Source organism: Gavia stellata, chromosome 31 (assembly GCF_030936135.1).
Source record: "Gavia stellata isolate bGavSte3 chromosome 31, bGavSte3.hap2, whole genome shotgun sequence".
In the NCBI taxonomy this organism is placed as follows: Eukaryota; Metazoa; Chordata; class Aves; order Gaviiformes; family Gaviidae; genus Gavia; species Gavia stellata.
In genome coordinates, this window is record NC_082624.1 from 5,822,139 (window position 1) to 5,839,942 (window position 17,804).

Below are 17,804 nucleotides of genomic sequence, written 5' to 3' on the forward strand. Positions count from 1 at the left end.
TAAAGAAACAATTTATTATTTCAAGAAATTATTTATAAGAAAAAGGATCCTTTATAGCAGCTGGGAAACAACTTGAAATCAACGATACCTTCAAAACTGTAGCTGCACTTCCTAATGAGAGAAAGAGAGTTTGTTCTCTAGAACTGGGTAGCCAGCATTCTATACTTGTCCTTTCCCACGGCTGTAGGATCTTCTGACCGAGCAGGAAAACAGGACTGTTTACAGACACTGAGACTCTACACATGGACACTGTTCGAGCAAATATTTTCATGTTGCCCATCGGAGAGTCACAATTCAAATATCAGAGGAAAACATAAATGAAATAAAAAATACAGGCAGTACAAGATAAGGTAGGTCAACCTAGTAGAGCTCTTACAGTACTCTTTCTTACATTAAGTTTGTTTCACTTCCTGTTCCGAGCTTCTTAACTTGACTGAGCATAACTTGAAAAAATCAGTTGCACCTTCAACAGTGAGTGCCCAGTCATGGGAAAGTTTTGAAGAGATTAGGAATCCTCTGGGTTCACATTTTTCACCAACAATTGCACTTATCTAAAGCCATTTTTAGTATGAGTATTTTGCAACTCCACTCTCAGAAAACAAGATACTTACGAAGTTCTCAAATATCGCTTTCATGCTGCAGTAGGCTAATAACTGACCTCTCAGATTGTCAAACAATTCTGAACGCTGCTGATCCCATTTATTATTGATGAAAGTTTTTCTTCCTCCCAAAGAGGGAGTTTTGTAGGTTTGCACAAAATACAGCAACACAGTAGGACTAACCTACAAAATACACAAACATGCATCTATCCGCTGTATTATTGCTCAATCAGGAAGAGCTCAAAAAAGTGAAAAAAGATACGGTAACTATGCAATGCATAAGAGAAATTTCCTAAACGTCAGAAGCACCCACCACTATTTATCACCGAACAGGAGCCCAAGGTAAGAACTCCCAGGCACGAGGAGGGAGGACTGTCTCCAAAGCCTGCTGGATACAGAACTCTGAGAAACTGCCCGTACCTCGCCAGAGGCAGCCAGAAGCCAGGGCAAAAACAACAGCGCTTTCCCTCAACGGCTGAGACCCACGGTGTTCTGTGCACCTCCTGCCCACTGCTACCAGCTGACAAACCCTGCTCCGACCAGTGCAGAGGCCTGTTAATCTGAGCCCGGCTACCACCACAGCGATCAGCTGACACAACACCTACTGATAAAAAGTGTTGGAACACACATATTTTAAACCAATTTTCCCCAAAACGTTTTTGAATTCATTTTACCCTTTTCTGTTGACAACCACCATGTGGGTGGCCCTGCCTAAAGCAGTTGGGTTAGCACTTGTTAGAGGCAAAGCATTTTGCATAGATGGAAAGTATCTGCTGTGAGAACAGAAACTGTCCTGCTGGCTCACTGAGTTGAGAAAGCAATAATTTGAGTCAGCCTTACGTGTTCAGTGAACGGTGTCACTGCCTCGTCACCCTGAGCTGGACCTTCTATCAACAGTCTCGAAAGCAGAAGTTCTAGGCCATCTTTATGCACAAACGACAACCCAGCTCCTGTCTACACAGGCCTAAATCAGAGAGATTCAAACATCTGTTCGTATCCTACCACCCCGTCATTACCCAAGTCACCACACATACATTTACTGACATTTCCTGTGCTGTTTCATGCCAATGTATGCCTGTATCTAACCTGCGCTGTTACTGGTCATCTCAAGGGCCTAATCCCCGTAGCAAGTATTCTCAACAGATGTTCACCGCTACACGTGTTTTACAAGCAGACAGCTGTTTGGCTGGAACAGGCTAGGTTGGTTGGGATTTTTAAGTGATGCAATTGACTTCTGTCGTGTTTCCATTCCTCCTCTCAAAACCTTAAGACTGCCCAGCTGGAACCACGTAAAATGTACAACTTGGGGTTTGTTGCAGTTCAGCATACACACCTGCCACCAAACTCCTCACTAGAACTGAACATACCCACACTTTTTCTACAGTCATGTCAAAAATCACCTGGAGGGCTGCCTTTATCAACTGTAACTGCATCCTGTGGTGTTCAAATTATGTGAACTGTAGGCAGAAATAAAACAATTATTCTTACTGATTCCTGCATTCAGTATTTGCAGTCTGCTTTGTCCCATTTTGTTCTGAATGTCCTTAAGAAATCATGCATGGAAAGTTTTATTTACATACATTCAGACAATGCCAAGTTTTTCAACAGCATGTAGACTCATGAGCAGAAAATCTGTAGCCTGTGAATTTCTACTGGCTTCAGCTGGACTGAGCAGTCTCTTCTGGCAGACACTGACGGTGAATCAGAGGCCTCCTGACAAACTTTAAAGCATGTGGTAAGGCTGACTGATTTCTTCCCTGTATACCTTTAAAGGTGGTTTTTGTTGTTTTGTTTTTTTTAAATGCCAAAAGAAATAGTCATGTTTGTAATATGGTTTTGATAAGGCCACTTTTAACAAGTTTCCCATGGTGACATGGAAAGAAATAACTCGGACAGCAGCAAAGAAAACACCATGGATTAAAAAGAAAAAAACAGAGAAAAGGGGTTTGTCTTGAAAATGAGCTTAAAGTACTCATTTGTTTTTAGAGCCTCAGTATCAAACAGGAAACGCGGAGGAAAATCTTTTGCTCTTCAGGGAGAGTCACGGATTGATATTCATGTAAAACCAGCAGTCAGACCTTTGGCAATACCAATATTGTAAAAGTCATTGCATACTTTCACATATCAAAACCAGTGTAATAACTGCAACGTATCTCATGTGAATCACTTCAAACTCAGGCAAACTTGCTGAACTGAAAAATGCAAAACACAGTTGTATTAAAACAAAACATACAGTCTTTGATCATTCTCCATCCTTACTCTGTAACTTCAGAAAGCACATGCTCACTTTTTGGAGCAAAATCTTTTCAAGCAGTTCATTTAAAAACTTTAAAAAAAAAAAAAATCTAACTGCCAAAACAGCCTCTGTGCATCTCTACAATATGCCACTGGAAGACCTAAACAGCGATCAAAACAGGCTACAATTTTTGCTTCAACTATGATTATAGGCTACTTTACATTGTCTTTTGGGTTGGCTGGTATATATAAAACTATGTTGTTATTAAGATATTTTTTTAACAACAAATTGAAATTCTTAAACCTGTATTAAAATTATCGAGTATACTGACAGCCAAAAGAAAGCAGAGTGAGACACAGAACAAAGTACAATGCAACAGTACCACAAAGGGAAAAGAAAAATCCAAGAAACAACAAACCCTTCACTTATACACAGTTCTTAACAGCACGCAATGAAAACCTTTTTATCCGAGAAGTTGACAAGTACGCAGTTTGGTCATGAAGACAGTTTTGCATCATTTCAGAAGAGCGCGGTGCAGGCTCTAAACCCAAGTTTCTTCCCCCAAAAGGCCTGGGGCTCGCCGAGACCCGCTCCCCCCGCCGGCCCCCTCCAAAACCTGGTCGCTCGCCCAGTTACCTGCCGCAGAACCGCCCTCCGTTCCCTAGAGCGGGGAATACGGAGCCGCTGGGGACCGCCGCTTGCCCAGGGTGGGACAAGCCAGCGGCTCCCGCTGCGCGTCACTGAGCGCTGCCCGCGCCGGCCCTCTGCGGCCCGGCTCCGTGCCTCACGGAGACGGCGGGCCGCCGCCGCCCTGCCCGGTTCTGCCCGCGGGGTCGGGTCGGGTCGGGACGGCCCGGGGCCCACCGCCCCCTCCCGTCCGCCCGCTCTCCCTCCCTCCGCGGGGGCGGCCCCGGGGGCCGCGTCGCCGCCGCAGCGCCGGCAGCAAACATGGCGGCCGCGGCCCCTTTAAGCCCGGGCGGGCCGGCGCCGCCGCGGCCGCCCCCGCCAGCGCGGACCCCGCCGCCCTCACCTTCAGTCTGTTCCATTCTAACTGCCCCCGCCGCGTCCACCCAGCCCAGCGGAGACAAAGGCCGGCGGCGGGGGCGGCGGCGGCGGGCCTCCCCGCCTCCTCCCGCAGCAGCAGGCCGCGACGGAGCCCCGGCCTCGATTTCCGCGCCCCCGCCGCTGGCGCCGGGCTCCGCCCCGGGAGGCCGCCCGCCCCCCCCACCGCCCGCTCCCGGCCGGTGCGGCCAAGGGGAGGCGCTCGGCGGGGCGCGGGCGGGCGCGGGCGACCGCTGGCGGCGGGGGAAGGCGGCGCTCCGTGCCGCTCTGCCCGGCTCCCGGCCCCGCTCCCGCGCCCTCCGCCTCCGCCCCCCCGCCGCCGCCGCGCAACGCGCAGGCGCACGCACCGCCCCCGCCCCCCCATTGGCCGCCCGGGCGGCGCCCGCCGCAAGGCACGACGGGAGATGTAGTCCCGCGGGCCGGGCCCGACGCGCCGGCGGAGGCTGAGCCGGGCGGGCGCCGCCCGCTCTGAGTAACCACGCGTTTAACCCCGGGGCCCCGCTCCATAGACCCCGCCCTGGGCGCCCCCGGTGCCACGGGAATCCAGCCGCCGCGACAGGGGACCGCACACTGTCGAGCTGCTGCTGCTCCGCACGCCCCAGCCTCGCCGGGCGGCGTGAAGCCTCTACCACCGGCTCACAACGCGCCATGTGTGCACCCACAGCGGTCAACGTGGCGACACGAGGACGGCGGTTCCAGCAGCCCTGGCTGGCCCCGCCGCGCTTACCGGCGCAATGACGGCTGCAACGAGAAACGAAGACGCCGGCGGGCACCAAGCGGCAGGCACGGAGACACGTTCCTGCGAAGCCCAGCGCATGTGCTGAGGCGTTACCGACCCGGCTGCACGGCTGGAACCGCCCCACCAAACCGTGCCCTGCGTTCGCACCGCTGTTAGGAAACAAGGACGGCAACGGCCCAAGATGCGCCCCGCGCGTTTAATTACGGGCCCGGGCGGCACGAGGCCTGGGAAAAAAACAAATTCTGCTGGAGAGATCGTAACGTGCCTGGCGGAGTCTAGGTCTGGCTCCTGAGGTTTGGCATCTGGGTTGGATCGGGAAAGAAAAAGCTGTCATCCTCAGTAGTTTCTAATCCTATTTTGGCTGAAAAATTACGCATTGAGATGTTTGCAATTAATTCCCCTCCTCCACAACCCTCAAGTCTTTCTTTTGCGGAAGAAAACACAACTGAAGGGCACACAATAAATCTTTCCTGCAGCAAAAAACACGCAAGAAAAAAAAAAGAAAAATGGAAAGCAAGAAAAGCACGACGAGAATGGAAAGTAAACAAGATGGGAAGATAAGATGACGCCTATTACCAGAAAACAAAAAACTCAGACAATAAAACAAGAAGAATTAGGTAGAAAGAGAGACATGACCCAACATGAAAGAGGAAGCTGAAGAGATACGAGCTTCACGAGTCACTGAGCAAAGACTGAGCAATCATTTCCAAATTCACGGCATTTCACTGCCCAGAAAGCAGAAGCTCGGAGCCCACAGCGAGGAGGCGGGTTTTGTCTCGGGGGGGGGGGGGGGGGGGGGGGGGGGGGGGGGGGGGCAGGAATTGCTGTAATAAAGTGAATTTAAAGAGCGATTCTCCTCCTCTTTACATACAATAAGGCACCAAAAATGAAGGGTGACCTAGAAAAGACGCTGTTCTCTCTTCTCCTCCTTTCTGTAAATTCTAAATGCTTAATATTAAGCATTAATATCAAGGTTAATATTAATATAGACGGGGTCCTGATGTTCCTGCAGCTGAAGTAGTCAAGAGATGAGAATACATTTTCTTTCTGATTCCTTCTGACAACTAATGAACGTTCTGACAGGAACTGCAGTTTTTCCTCCATTTTTCTCCTGTTCAGTTTTCTTTCGCATTACTTTTTCCTGCTCCTGACAGTTTTTACTGGAAATGATCTGTTTGGTTGGGAAACCACGCGCAGAGCTAAAGCTGAACGCAGATGAGGGAAGCACCACGACAGCAGCTTCACCTTTCTCAGCCACCAAGGAAGGCTGGATGATCCGTGCAGGGAACCGTAAAACACCACTGTGCTTGCCCTGTGCGGTGACTACAGGTACAACCAGCTACTACCAGAAGAACACGCAGTCATGGTTAATTAGCGATCCTTGCCAGAATCACCACTCAGCCTGCACTGACGAACCTGGGGTGCTTGACCCCAGCCCTTGGACCAGCACTTCTGCTGCTCTGCCGGCACTCGGCACCTCCCCGCCAGACTCCACATTTCCAGCTCCAAGAGATCGTCGTACGCAGTTCAAGCCAGCGAGCGACCGCAGCTCCATCAGCAACAGACCCCCAGCATTACTCACACGCCACACACTCGAGTGCTTTACAATAACCCCGAAGACATATGCAAGAGAAAACAATATTCTTGAACAATCGAAGAGGTGCTGCGTTCTCCCTGAAGAATGTTCTCCTTTAAATGCAGCACGCTAATTACTTCCAGAAGCTGTGCCCCAAATCGTGCTGCCTGTGTCTTTCGGAACAGCTCAGAATCAATGCCTGTTCCCGGAGAAACGATCTGTGGCCGGTGCCGTTCCCAAAAGAAGGGGTGGCATTGCTAAGGGGTCTCTGAACAGCAGCGCCGAGGCTGCAGCTCTCTAACGGGGCTTTGAGCGGGCAGTGCCGAGGAGGGGCTCTGACTCCTCACCACTTCAGTGACTTTCCTAAAGGCCCAGCGCTTAACACAGTGCTGGAGCATCCACGTATCCGTCTCCTTTGAAACAGGAGTGTTTAGCCCACATTCCTGCAGGACAAACTCTTGAAGACATAATCTGTTTAAATCACAGTTTTGAACACCGTGGAAACTAGAAGGTAAATAACCACATCCAGCGGACTCCGGTCTGCATTGCCTTAGAAGCCATCTCATGAATTCACATTGAAATACATCCCTGAGGAGACAAAATCAGCGTTTCCAAGTTCTTGAAAGCTGGAGCGCTAGTACAGTAACGCACATCTCACTCCAGCATGAGGAACAAAGGACACCTTCTTGAGCCGGGTTCAGAGGACAGGAGTTTGCATTTGCCGACTCATCTAGTTTTAATTTCCTATTCTGTCACTTCCTCAGGCAAGAGCATCTCCCAAGGGAAAAAAAAACAACCAAAACTAAACCCTCTTCTGCGATCCTGGGGGACATGGTTTAGCAGAACCAACTCTGGCAGAATAAAGCACACAGGAACTAAATTGTACTATTACATGGTCTGCATTAACAATCGCAGAAATGTTTGTGACAGTAAAAAAGTATTTGGATTAATGGTGGGGTGGGTTTTTTTCAGAATTTAAAGGACTTGGAGACCAGCCCTTTATGGGAAATGTGCTTTCCAACAGATGGAAAACACAGCAATGTGCCGAGAGTTCTGGTGGCAGACCTCGGGAGCTTTCTGTCCGTTTCTTACCCGTCTTTCCCAATTTATTTTCTACTTTTCTAAATATTGTTCATCTGTTTAGGCACCCATTACTGAAGCTGCCAAAGGGTTACAAACCTTTTTCATTGTGGGCAATAAAATGTTTTTTCCCCACTAGTCTCTCAAACACGGAAGACATTTCGAGAGTCTCCTATCACCTACCGAGAACGATTCTCCAGCTGCCTACGTGTTTCATCAGATACACAGACCCACAGTATTTGTCTCAAACATGTCAGGGCTTGAAACTTCCTTCTGACACCTAATCCACGCAAAGCTGTTCTCAGGCGATAACACAGCAAAAGGAAACTCTACTCTTACATGCCCCATCGTACACGCAGCTGCTCAGATACATTCTGCTCTATATATAGATGCAAACTGCAATCACTTAAATGGGGACCTTTCACGTAAAAGCAAAGTTTTGTTCCACACACAAAAAAAAGGGATACTATCAACATTTTGCTGGATAGCATGGGCTAGCTATTGTGGGCTGCTGAACTACTGATGGCGTCTTCCCTTTTGAAAACCTTATAAATGCACCAGGAAACATCTGACGTGGCCGCCGATGAAACGACCTCGGCGTGTGAGTTAAATGCTTAACAAGCTCTCCTACCTTTCGCAGGACTCGAGCCAAGGCTTCGCAGGATGCAGCAGGCTGCGCGGAGCAGAACCAGAGAGTCCCTTCCAGCCAGGAGCCCCTCTCCGTGCATGGCTCCTGGTTTCTCTCCCGCTCTCCAGGTGCTACATAAATAACAACAAAAAGGCGCAGGTGAGGACAGGCCACCAGCGGAGCTCCCCTGGCCTCAGTGTTCGGGCAGGAGCGCTGCCGACCCTGCGCGTGCACCAGGGCAGCCTGCAGCAAGACTAACGAGAAGTAACGTAAAGAGTGGGAGAGAGGAGGGCTCCCCAGGCCCCTGCAGCCCCGAGGCCTGTGCCTGCCCCCTGCACCGCGCCGGGGAGGCGGCCTCGCCGCAGGCCTTGGCGCAGGCCTCACCTCAGGCCCAGAGGCCGCCCCGGTCGCCGTCACGGGGCTCCTGTCTCCCCAGGCCGATCCCGAGCGCGTCCCCGCCTCGCTCTCCCTGACGTCACGCGCAGCCCCACCGCCTCGCGATGGCGTCACGCACCGGCCCGTGACATCACCCTTCAAGGCCCGCCCTCCCGCACGTCGCCGCCGCCGCCCTCGCAGCCAATGAGCGGCCCTTCCTGAGGGTACCTCGGGTCAAGCCCCGCCCCCGCCCTGCTCCCATTGGGTGGCCTCCGGCAGAGCCGCAGTCCTGCCTCCTGATTGGCTCCCGCCGGAGGGGCTGTGACGCAACGCGATGGCGCGATGGCAAGGGGACCATAGAGCGCCGCTCGCCGGGCTAGAGCGCCGGGGGCAGGGCGCGATGGGACGGCCCGGGAGGACTGGGGCGGCGGCCGGGCCCCTCGCGGGGAGCGCGGCCGGCGGTGAGCGGGGCCGGCGGGGCGGGGGGGGGCCGGGACCGGCCCTGGGGAGGGACAGCGGGGCTGGGACGGCCCAGCCGGGGGGCGGGGAGGGACCGGGGCGCCGGGGTCCGGCCCGGCCGGGCGATCTGCGGGGAGCCCCCGGGGCTGGCCCCGGTGCGGCCTCGCCAGCGGCGGGCCCGGTGCCCCTGCCACCCGGGGCCGGCCGCCCCGCAGCCCCGCTCACCTCTCCCCTCGCACCCACGGCAGCGGCGCGGGCGGGAGGGTGATGCGCCGGGGCCCGGCGGGTCCTGCCAGGGCCCGGCCCCGCAGGGCCGCAGCGCTCACCGCCCGCTCCCCGGGGCTCCGCGGCCGCTCGCCTTTGCTGTTGGAGACGAGGGCCCCTCCGCTGCCCGCGTCCAGCCAGAGCCGATGACTCCGGGGCACCATGGCCTGCTACAGCTGTAACGCGCTCCTTGCGATAGCCAGGGCGAGGTAAGACGGGGATTATTTTGCCAGGCGCTCCGCGCCGCAGCGTTCCTGTTGTTCCTCGTGCTGGAGTGGAGATGAAGGAGGCTGAGGATGGTCACACCTAAGGGGGGAAGGAGGCTGCCTGGCATGATAACGCTTTTATTCAGCGATTTATTTAAGGCGACTGGTGCTGTTCTGATGTTTGCTAGTGTACACGTTCAGTGTAATACCAATGCTTTAAACTAGAGTGCTTCTGCGAACTTCTACAAAAGATTACTGGCTAAACGTGAGAAGTGCAAAGTTTGATTTATCTAAAACTAAGGGATTTCAGCAGTTGTCCTAATGCATAGCAGTCTGCGAGCTCTTAGCTCTTTTATAAATAACAGATGAAGCTATCTAACCACTTGCCTCTCTTCAGTGTGCAGCCTGTCTTTTCCAGCGGACATTGCTGGGAGAGGGAGGGGGCAGGAAATACAGAGAACGCTGTTCTAAATGCCTGGGGAGAGGAGAAGGGGCTTCGGTTTTCCTTTGTTGCAACTGGCAAATTTTAGCTGATGCAGTTGGTAGAAGGGCTTCCGAGAGGCAGTGTGAAGTCTTGAGTTATTTTCCCCCAAGAGAAAAGTTGTCAACATGGGACAAGTTCTCAATATTTTATCTGTTGCTGAAGGATGGGAATCTCAGATACTGAGGCAGCCACAAGATCAATTTCACAAGATTAATTTGGTGCTAAGAACATTAATTTGTGTGTGACGCTTAGGTACCTTAGCCACAATGCACAATTACTTGCTTAAATACCTCTCCAGTTTCAGAGGCTCCCATCTTCTTGGGCACTCCAATCCTCCATACTCTCCAGCAGTTGTTTTTGTCCAACTAGTGGATCCTCATTTAAACCGGACTTGTGTAAGAGACTCTGAAAACCAGCCACAGCTGCGCTACGCACGGTGGGGCACTGGCCTACCTCACTCACCAGCTAAAGTTGCGCGAACGTTTCACACGTCCGCCTGCTTGCGTCAGGAGCTCCGAGATGAACCTCCGCCCCACCGAAGTACTGTCAACCAGGGCACTAAGTCTGCCAAAACTCCAACAGAACAAGTCATAGAGACTCCCGTGGGAAAAAAGCCTTTACGCCAAAAAATTGTGGATGAACTGAAACATTATTACAATGGATTCCACTTGCTTTGGATTGACACTAAGGTGGCTGCCAGGATGGTGTGGAGGCTGTTACATGGTCAGGTCCTCACTAGGAGGGAGAGACGAAGGGTAAGTGCCAGACATACGAAAACCTTGCTAAAATGATGCATCAAGAGGCTTACGGTAAAGAAAGAAGTTTAACCACTCAGTTTCCACACTTCTTTGGAACACAGATCTTTTTGTGTCTGGTTGAATAATAATTTCTGCTGTGCTCTTCTCTGTACAGTTGCTGAGAACTTGTGCAGATCTCTTCCGGCTGGTTCCCTTCCTGGTGTTTGTCATTGTCCCCTTCATGGAATTTCTGTTACCTGTATTCTTGAAACTCTTTCCTGAAATGCTGCCCTCGACGTTTTGAGACAGAGTCAAAAAAGGTTTGTGTCCTTTCTGAAGATGTAGACAGTGTACTCCAGCTCATTAGAACATCTGTACAACTGCATAAAGAGCTGTTGTTTCCTGCCTGCTGCAGTAAATGAGTATCAGCCTCACACACAGGTCTAGGTCAGACATTCCTAGCTTATTCCTATACAGGACAGCAGAATGTGAAGATTGTACTGTAAACAGTAATCAGTAGGGAAGTGCACAGCAATTTCATTTTCTACAGTAACCAAAGCCTATTTGCTTTCAGTACTCAAGTCTGTCTTCATCTCTTCCCAGAATCCCCTGCCTTCTGATTTTCAAGTGGAATTTCTAATTATGTTTTCCTCCCTAAATGAAGGAAGAAAAGCAGAAAAAGAAGTTAAATGCAAAGCTGGAGTTAGCAAAGTTCCTGCAGGAGACCATTGCAGAGATGGCCAAAAGGAACAAAGCAGATACAGGACAAGGAAAACAATTCTCCTCTTACGTGCACCAGGTAAAATGGGCCATGCTGGGGATGACGACAATAGTACTTATACTATAGTGCTGTTCTTTTGGGCAGAGAATATGGGATTTGTACAAAGACTGCAGAGAGGTTTAGCAGCACAGAGCTGTCCTGTCAGGTGTTACTGTTAACTGGATACCCTCTTGCGGCTAATGCCCTACTGACACTAGCTTTTGACCCCATCTGTCAGAGCTATCTGTGCAGACAAGCATTTCCATCCTGGAACAACAGGGAAAGTTTTACCCTGTGAAATCCTTTACGTGGCCACTCAAAACCATTTAACTTTGGCCTTTTAACTATATCATTCTGTGTCCATCGAGAGACAGGAATACCAGTGTGAGAAACGGGAAGGGCTTCTTCCTCAGAGGGGGAAGAGGATTCAGAAACTGTGATTCTGTTTAGGTTTGGCTTTTGGCCCTGATGCCTCTGCTTTGTTTAGATTCGTCACACTGGTCATCGGCCCAGTACCCAGGAGATAGTACGCTTCTCCAAGCTCTTTGAGGATGAGCTGACCCTGGAACACTTGGAACGGCCGCAGTTGGTAGCTCTTTGCAAATTGCTTGAGCTGCAGCCCATTGGCACCAACAATCTGCTCCGCTTTCAACTTCTGCTGAGACTCAGAACTATCAAGGCAGATGATGAAGTAAGTTTAAAATAGCACAGATGTAACTGCCTTGGTGGAACGCACGCTTTTCGCAACCTCAAGTTCTGCCCTCTGAATCACAGACTGCCTGCTTTACATAAGGCGTGTGTCACTGCCCACGCTCCATCCTCAGATGTGAAGTTTAATATTGATGGGAGTGGGATTCTCCCCATGAGAGATTCCAGAAAAAAAACCAGAATGAGCGTTCATCTTCCTGCACCCTTGCTGCCTTTGGTGAACCCTAATGAGTGTGGCACTGCAGATATTGTCACTGTTCAGAACAGCCTTATATTTTTATTCTGGAGTCACACTAACTTGTAAAAAAGGGAGGTTCCAATTCTGGAATAAATACTATATGGAAACAACGGATTTTAACCAATTGACTTCAGTATGAGTTTATATTAGTTTATAAAGTGGCTAGATTTATTGAGCCTAGAGGAGGCCAAGGCAGAATCTGCTTGCTGTTTTCAACTGCCTAATGGGGTTCTTTAGAAAATGGAACCAGACTTACAGGAGCATAGTGAAAGGGCAAGAGGTAATGGCCAGAATTTGCAGCAAGGGAAATTCCAGCTTGATAAGAAAAAAAAAAAAATATCAGTGAGTGGGTAAACAGTGGAACAGGTTGTCTAGAGGTTTTGAAATCCCCATCCCTAGAGAGGCTCAAAGCGTAAATGGAAAAGGCTGAGCGATGTAAAGAAACTTCTAAGCTAACCCTCTTTGGAACAGGAGGTTGGACGGGGGACCTCCAGAAGTCCCTTCCAGCCTACATTTTATGATTGTGTAGGAACTGATAATTTGAAATGGTGTTAAGAATCCTATTATGACAAGGAGGAAAGACCAGAAAACTTCTTGCTAGTCAGAGGTGACCAGTTCTGAAGGGCATCTGCAACTAACCACAGGTTCAGCTTTAAAGCCTTCAATCTTGACAGTTCTCAGGGTCACCTGCCTTTGAGTGAATTCTTCAAACCTGTAGGAACACATGTAAAAGTGAAATTCTCAGTACTTGGGGGGGGGGGGGGGGGGGCGTAAAACAAGATAATCAGGATCAAAGTTTTTCATCCTCTATAGCTGAAGACTGTCAGCTTTCAAGGACAGAATGAATTGCCTACAAAGTCCATTCTGTCTCATCTTTGTATTGGTATGACTTTATGCACATTTACCTAAAGAGGCATTTCTTTGGGCTCAAGCTCATCAAGTACATCAGGGTTTTGGCTTACTCTATGCCTAGATAGGAACACTCCTTTTTATTTCAGATGATTGCCAAGGAAGGAGTCAATGGCCTAAGTGTGCCTGAACTGCAGAGCGCGTGCAGAGCCAGAGGAATGCGATCATTGGGTCTCTCGGAGGAGCAACTAAAGGAACAGCTCAGACAGGCAAGTACGCTCTGGTCTGGTCTTGTTCGACAAGGCTTCTCCTAGGACAGAGTAGTGTGCAGTGTTCAGATGGAGCAGGCACAGTTTCACTAAGAATTCATGCAAGTGTTTCTAGATAGATCCTCACCTGCATAGATGAGCTTTAAGGCATGAAGTATCCAGATTATGTCTTAGACTAAAGAGAAAACCAAGTAGCATCAGGGCCAACTAGAAGCAAGATGAAGGGGGGGGAGTGGAATATGTTTTAAGCTTCTAAAGTAGCCAAGACTTGTACTAGAGCCAACGGTAGTCTTTTAGAAGCATTCAAACAGATTACAGATACTGCTGTAGGTGCTGTATTTCAGATAAGCTGTAGATAATTCAAAGTACTTAGCTTTCGCTGTTGCCTGTTCGTCAGTAGTGATGTTGGTACCTCACTCGTAGCTGGAAGCTTCCTCTCTAGTGTGTATTCCATACGGTATTCTTAGCTCTTCAAAACTCTTTCTTCTCATTGTGGTAACCTAAAACTGTATTAGCCAAACACAAGATAGCGTTAAGATCTTTAAGGACAAAGAGTGCTTATATAAATAAGTACTGACGTAGAGCCAGTATGAAACAACTTTCCCTTCTGTTTTCTTCTAACAGTGGCTGGATCTGCATTTAAAAGAGAATGTTCCACCTTCTCTGCTCCTGCTTTCCCGTGCCTTGTACTTAATAGATGTAAAGCCACAATCTGTTCCGGTCCCACAAAATAAGGCGAGTTGTTTGAATAAAACTTTCCGGTTAATAGTTTAACCATTACACATTATAAAAATGAAGCACTATGACATGAATCTTGTTCTTTGATCCTCCAAGTGGACTGAAGTTATAACTGTACTGAACTATATGTTCTCCCATAGATAGGAGAAACTGCCGAAATCATGACATCCGTTCCTGAAGGTCAAGAGACCCTAGTGGATCCTGCCCCCATTGTACAGGGAAGAAAGGTTAGAAAATAGCAGTCTACAAGTAGGAAAATGAGTTTGTAGTGCTGTAATCTTTGGGAAGAGCATGTGAACAAACCTTTCCAAAGCTAGACAAAACCCAATGTTTGACACCATTGCACAGAGCACATGAGCAATGTATATTCTTGCATTGTGTACGTGTTTTTGCCCAAGAGCCCCACAGTTGCATACTCTGACTTAAGAGGTAATGAAAGGGTACAGAGATCTGCTGTGACACATCTTGTCCTGTTGCTTGAAACAGCTGGTTATTCAATACCATGTTACTGGCTTCCAGCGGAGGAGCACTCACAAGCTTCTAAGTTGCTTTATTCACATAAATACAGAGACTTCAACCCAAGTACCTTTAGCTTAGAGAAGCCAGTTAAAGGTGACTTGTTTTCAGCTCTCCCAGTGAACTTGGGCTGAGTTGTCCAGGACAAAAAGAGTCAAAATACATAGAGTAAGAAAGCGAGAGCATACAGTTCTCAGCGTAAGGCTGAAGTGAATTCCTTAGATTAGTCCAAGCTGATAAAAGCAGCAACAGAAATTAAAGGAGAATATTGCGTCAGCTGCTAGAAGTATTTCCAAATAGCTCTGCTAAATTGCGTAGGGGGAATGACGGCAATGCCAACATACAGCTTTCACAAACACGCATTGCAGGGAACAGCCTTGTTCAGAAAGGAGAAGGGACTGTACGGGGTCTAGCTAGAGCTTTGTTTTCTGAGAGGGTTCTGTGACTTAAAGCTGCTTTTTCCTTAAAGAATGAAGAATTTGTATCCCAGCCAACAGAGAAATTGCCAGTCTCAGGAGTGTCAGTTAAGCCTCCCCCACGAGAGGTAAGCTTTTCAAAATTCTTAGACTTTCCAAAGGAGATTGTTCTTCACACAGCTTAACCTGTGGAAATTTGTGCTACAAGGTGTTGTGAATGTTAAGTTCAAGGAGCGACTGGATAAGTTGTGGACGAGAACTGCATTGAGGGCTGTTAAATACAAAAATACCATGTGACCGAGAGACTGCAGTCAAACTGGGGAAGGTAGCGGAGCATTGTGGGGAATTACTAGTGTGTCCTTTCCTTCTACTCTTCCTTAATAATCTGCTTTGGACCACTAGGATAGATCAGCCTTCCGTCAGAACCACCATAGTGTTAAATGCCATTTTGTATCTGTAAAAATATTTCTACAGTGACTTGCCTGCCTTTTGCCCATTTTCTTTCTGTGAATATTTGATTTAAATCTAGCTGCTTATGTATACATCTGGGGTGCCCACTTAAGGCAAGTTTGGGAGTCCAAACTGACTTTTATCAACAGAAGAACTTTGACCTTAGTCAACTGCTATTTTCCAGAGTAGCTTCCCATAGTAAATGGGAAGATACCTTCTTCAAAAAAGGTTTTGAATTTCAAGAAGCATTTGTATTGGCACTGCCTAAAATCTGCAACTTTCTCTTACACCTAGACTAAAATGGAAGCATCTCAGAGCAGCAAGGCCGGCGCCAATGGAGTCTAGCCTGAAGCCAGCGAGGACTGTCTAACGCTGGGAGAGAAGAGCTTCCATTTCTGCACCCCTCAAAGGGGAAAAGGGATTTTCCAGGAGGCTGCTTTACACAACAAGGTGTCAGTAGCCCTTCAGGGGCCTCTCCTCTCCGTCTGTTCCAAGCTAATTAGCAGCTAGGCCACGCTAAGGCTGGCTGGATGGCACCGGCTTCTCGTTTGTACTGGATCCCTTACCCCACCGTTTTAACTTATGTTGTAAATACGTTAATAATGATGCTACTGTCTGTGCTGTTACTGAACAGGTGTTTGTGCTCTTAAACCTTAGGAAAGGCAGCTTTTCATTGTCATAAAGGCCTGGGCGCAGAGTGAGCTGGGCTGGAAGTCCAGTAAAGCCTGTTCTACAGTCCGAAATCCTCGGCAGGAACATACCCACGTATCCAGGGCTTGCAGCCTGCCCTGCTGCTGCAGCTTTACAAGCTCAAGCTCTCGATCCTAGTTAGCGTGGTTTAACCAATAACTAGCGCACAGAATGACCCATGTAGCCGCTGTATTTCACTGTCACGTTTGTACCAAGGAGAATAACTGCAACAAAGGGAGGACCAGCACTCTCCTCAGTGGTGTGGTTGAACTTAACTGTTCAGAAAGACTTAAGAACTTGCTGGACAAGAGCAGAGTGGTGAAGAGGACAGCTTCCACTGCGTGAGTGTTTGCATTCATCAGCAAGAGCTGCAGCAGGTGCCAGGCACTGTTACAGAAGGCGGCGACTTGCATTTTTAGGATCCTGCTGGGTCATGTGAGGTAGCAGCCTAGGGACCCACACACATTTCGCAAGTCCAATAAAAGACTTGGTTAAACCTTATCAGGCTCAGAACTCCACATCAGCAAGTGCTCTCAGACTTGCTATACTTTACAAAACGATTCTTCACACACTCCAGTCTGAGTGGTTTTTTGGTAGGCTCTACAGGAAGATACTGAAAAGCTGTTTTTAGCATTTGTTAATTTTTTTTACTTTGTCCTATGTAAATGTTCAGAAATTACTCACATTATGGATTTTAAATATGTATATTTATACTTAGTGTAAAAGTTAGATTTGGTGCTATGTAGAAGGAAACGTCTTTTCTAGAGGTCAGACAGCCTTTAGAACAATCCAACTCAAAAAAAAGCCAGTCATCTCAAGGTCAGGTGTTACCAGCACTTTAAACATGTGACTTCAGGCTCTTACTAGCAACGCAGAAACAACCTGCGGAAGACAGCTACCATTGTACTGTGTTCTTAGTTCTGTACCTGCACCCCTGCCTTGTCAGTACAGCCACTATGCAATGCTGAATATTTGTATTCAATTGGTGGTTAGTAAATGAGAACAAACGTTATTTCAATAAAATAACCCCATTGCTGAAGCATCACTCCTGCCTCTGTGTAGCACGGATGAGACGTTGCTGGTAGCCGTTGCTTTGCTGACTGAGAGAGAATAGCCTTTGGCTACTTGGCTATTTAACAGAAGCCTTGTCTCCTTGATAATGCTGACGGTTGCTGTTCTTTGAACAGAACTGTGACCTAACATCTGCAGAGCCCGCTTCATCTAGGAAAGTGTTTTGCCCCCTAAAGAGCTGAGTACAGATGTTGTTCAGTCCAAGGTTTCACTGGTGTTAAGCGCTGAGATTAGTCCGCAGAAGTAAAAGAATGCAAGTAATTTCTGTGTGGCTAAGGCATGTAAATAGTGAGATGGAATTCCTGAATTCAAGGTAAGTGGGAAGAGCTATGCAAGGGAGAAGTCTCCCTGTTTAAAAGCACACAAACGGGGCTTGCAGAGCCAGCCTAGTTCACTGACCCATATCGAAGCAAGAACATCGCCAAGGGGAGCAAAGTTAGTCTTTTTGATATGGTAAACAAGCTCAGGGTAACTGTGGCTAGGATTTCTTGAAGCGCGAAAGAAAAGAAGCGGCAGTGAAATAAGCTTGAGTGAGTTGTTGCTGTGGGAACTGAGACAACTCCAGCCAAGCATTCAGGAGCTTAAGTTACCTTCCAGTCATTTACTGAAGCTGCTGCGTCAGTTCAGAAGCCAGAGTAAGTTGGGTGTGCGTTC

The 17,804-nt window shown here is 48.8% G+C and overlaps 1 protein-coding gene across 1 annotated transcript; it reads left to right on the forward strand.

Annotated features, from left to right (window-relative positions):
* The first annotated feature begins 9,097 nt into the window (after window positions 1-9,097).
* Window positions 9,098-17,124, forward strand: LETM2 (leucine zipper and EF-hand containing transmembrane protein 2). Its single transcript, XM_059831437.1, is given in 11 exon segments — window positions 9,098-9,227; window positions 10,007-10,463; window positions 10,621-10,743; window positions 10,745-10,765; window positions 11,110-11,244; window positions 11,693-11,896; window positions 13,150-13,269; window positions 13,894-14,004; window positions 14,148-14,234; window positions 14,993-15,067; window positions 15,684-17,124. Coding segments are annotated over 11 exon segments (1,431 nt in total). The 5' UTR covers window positions 9,098-9,180; the 3' UTR covers window positions 15,735-17,124.
* The last annotated feature ends 680 nt before the right edge of the window (window positions 17,125-17,804 follow it).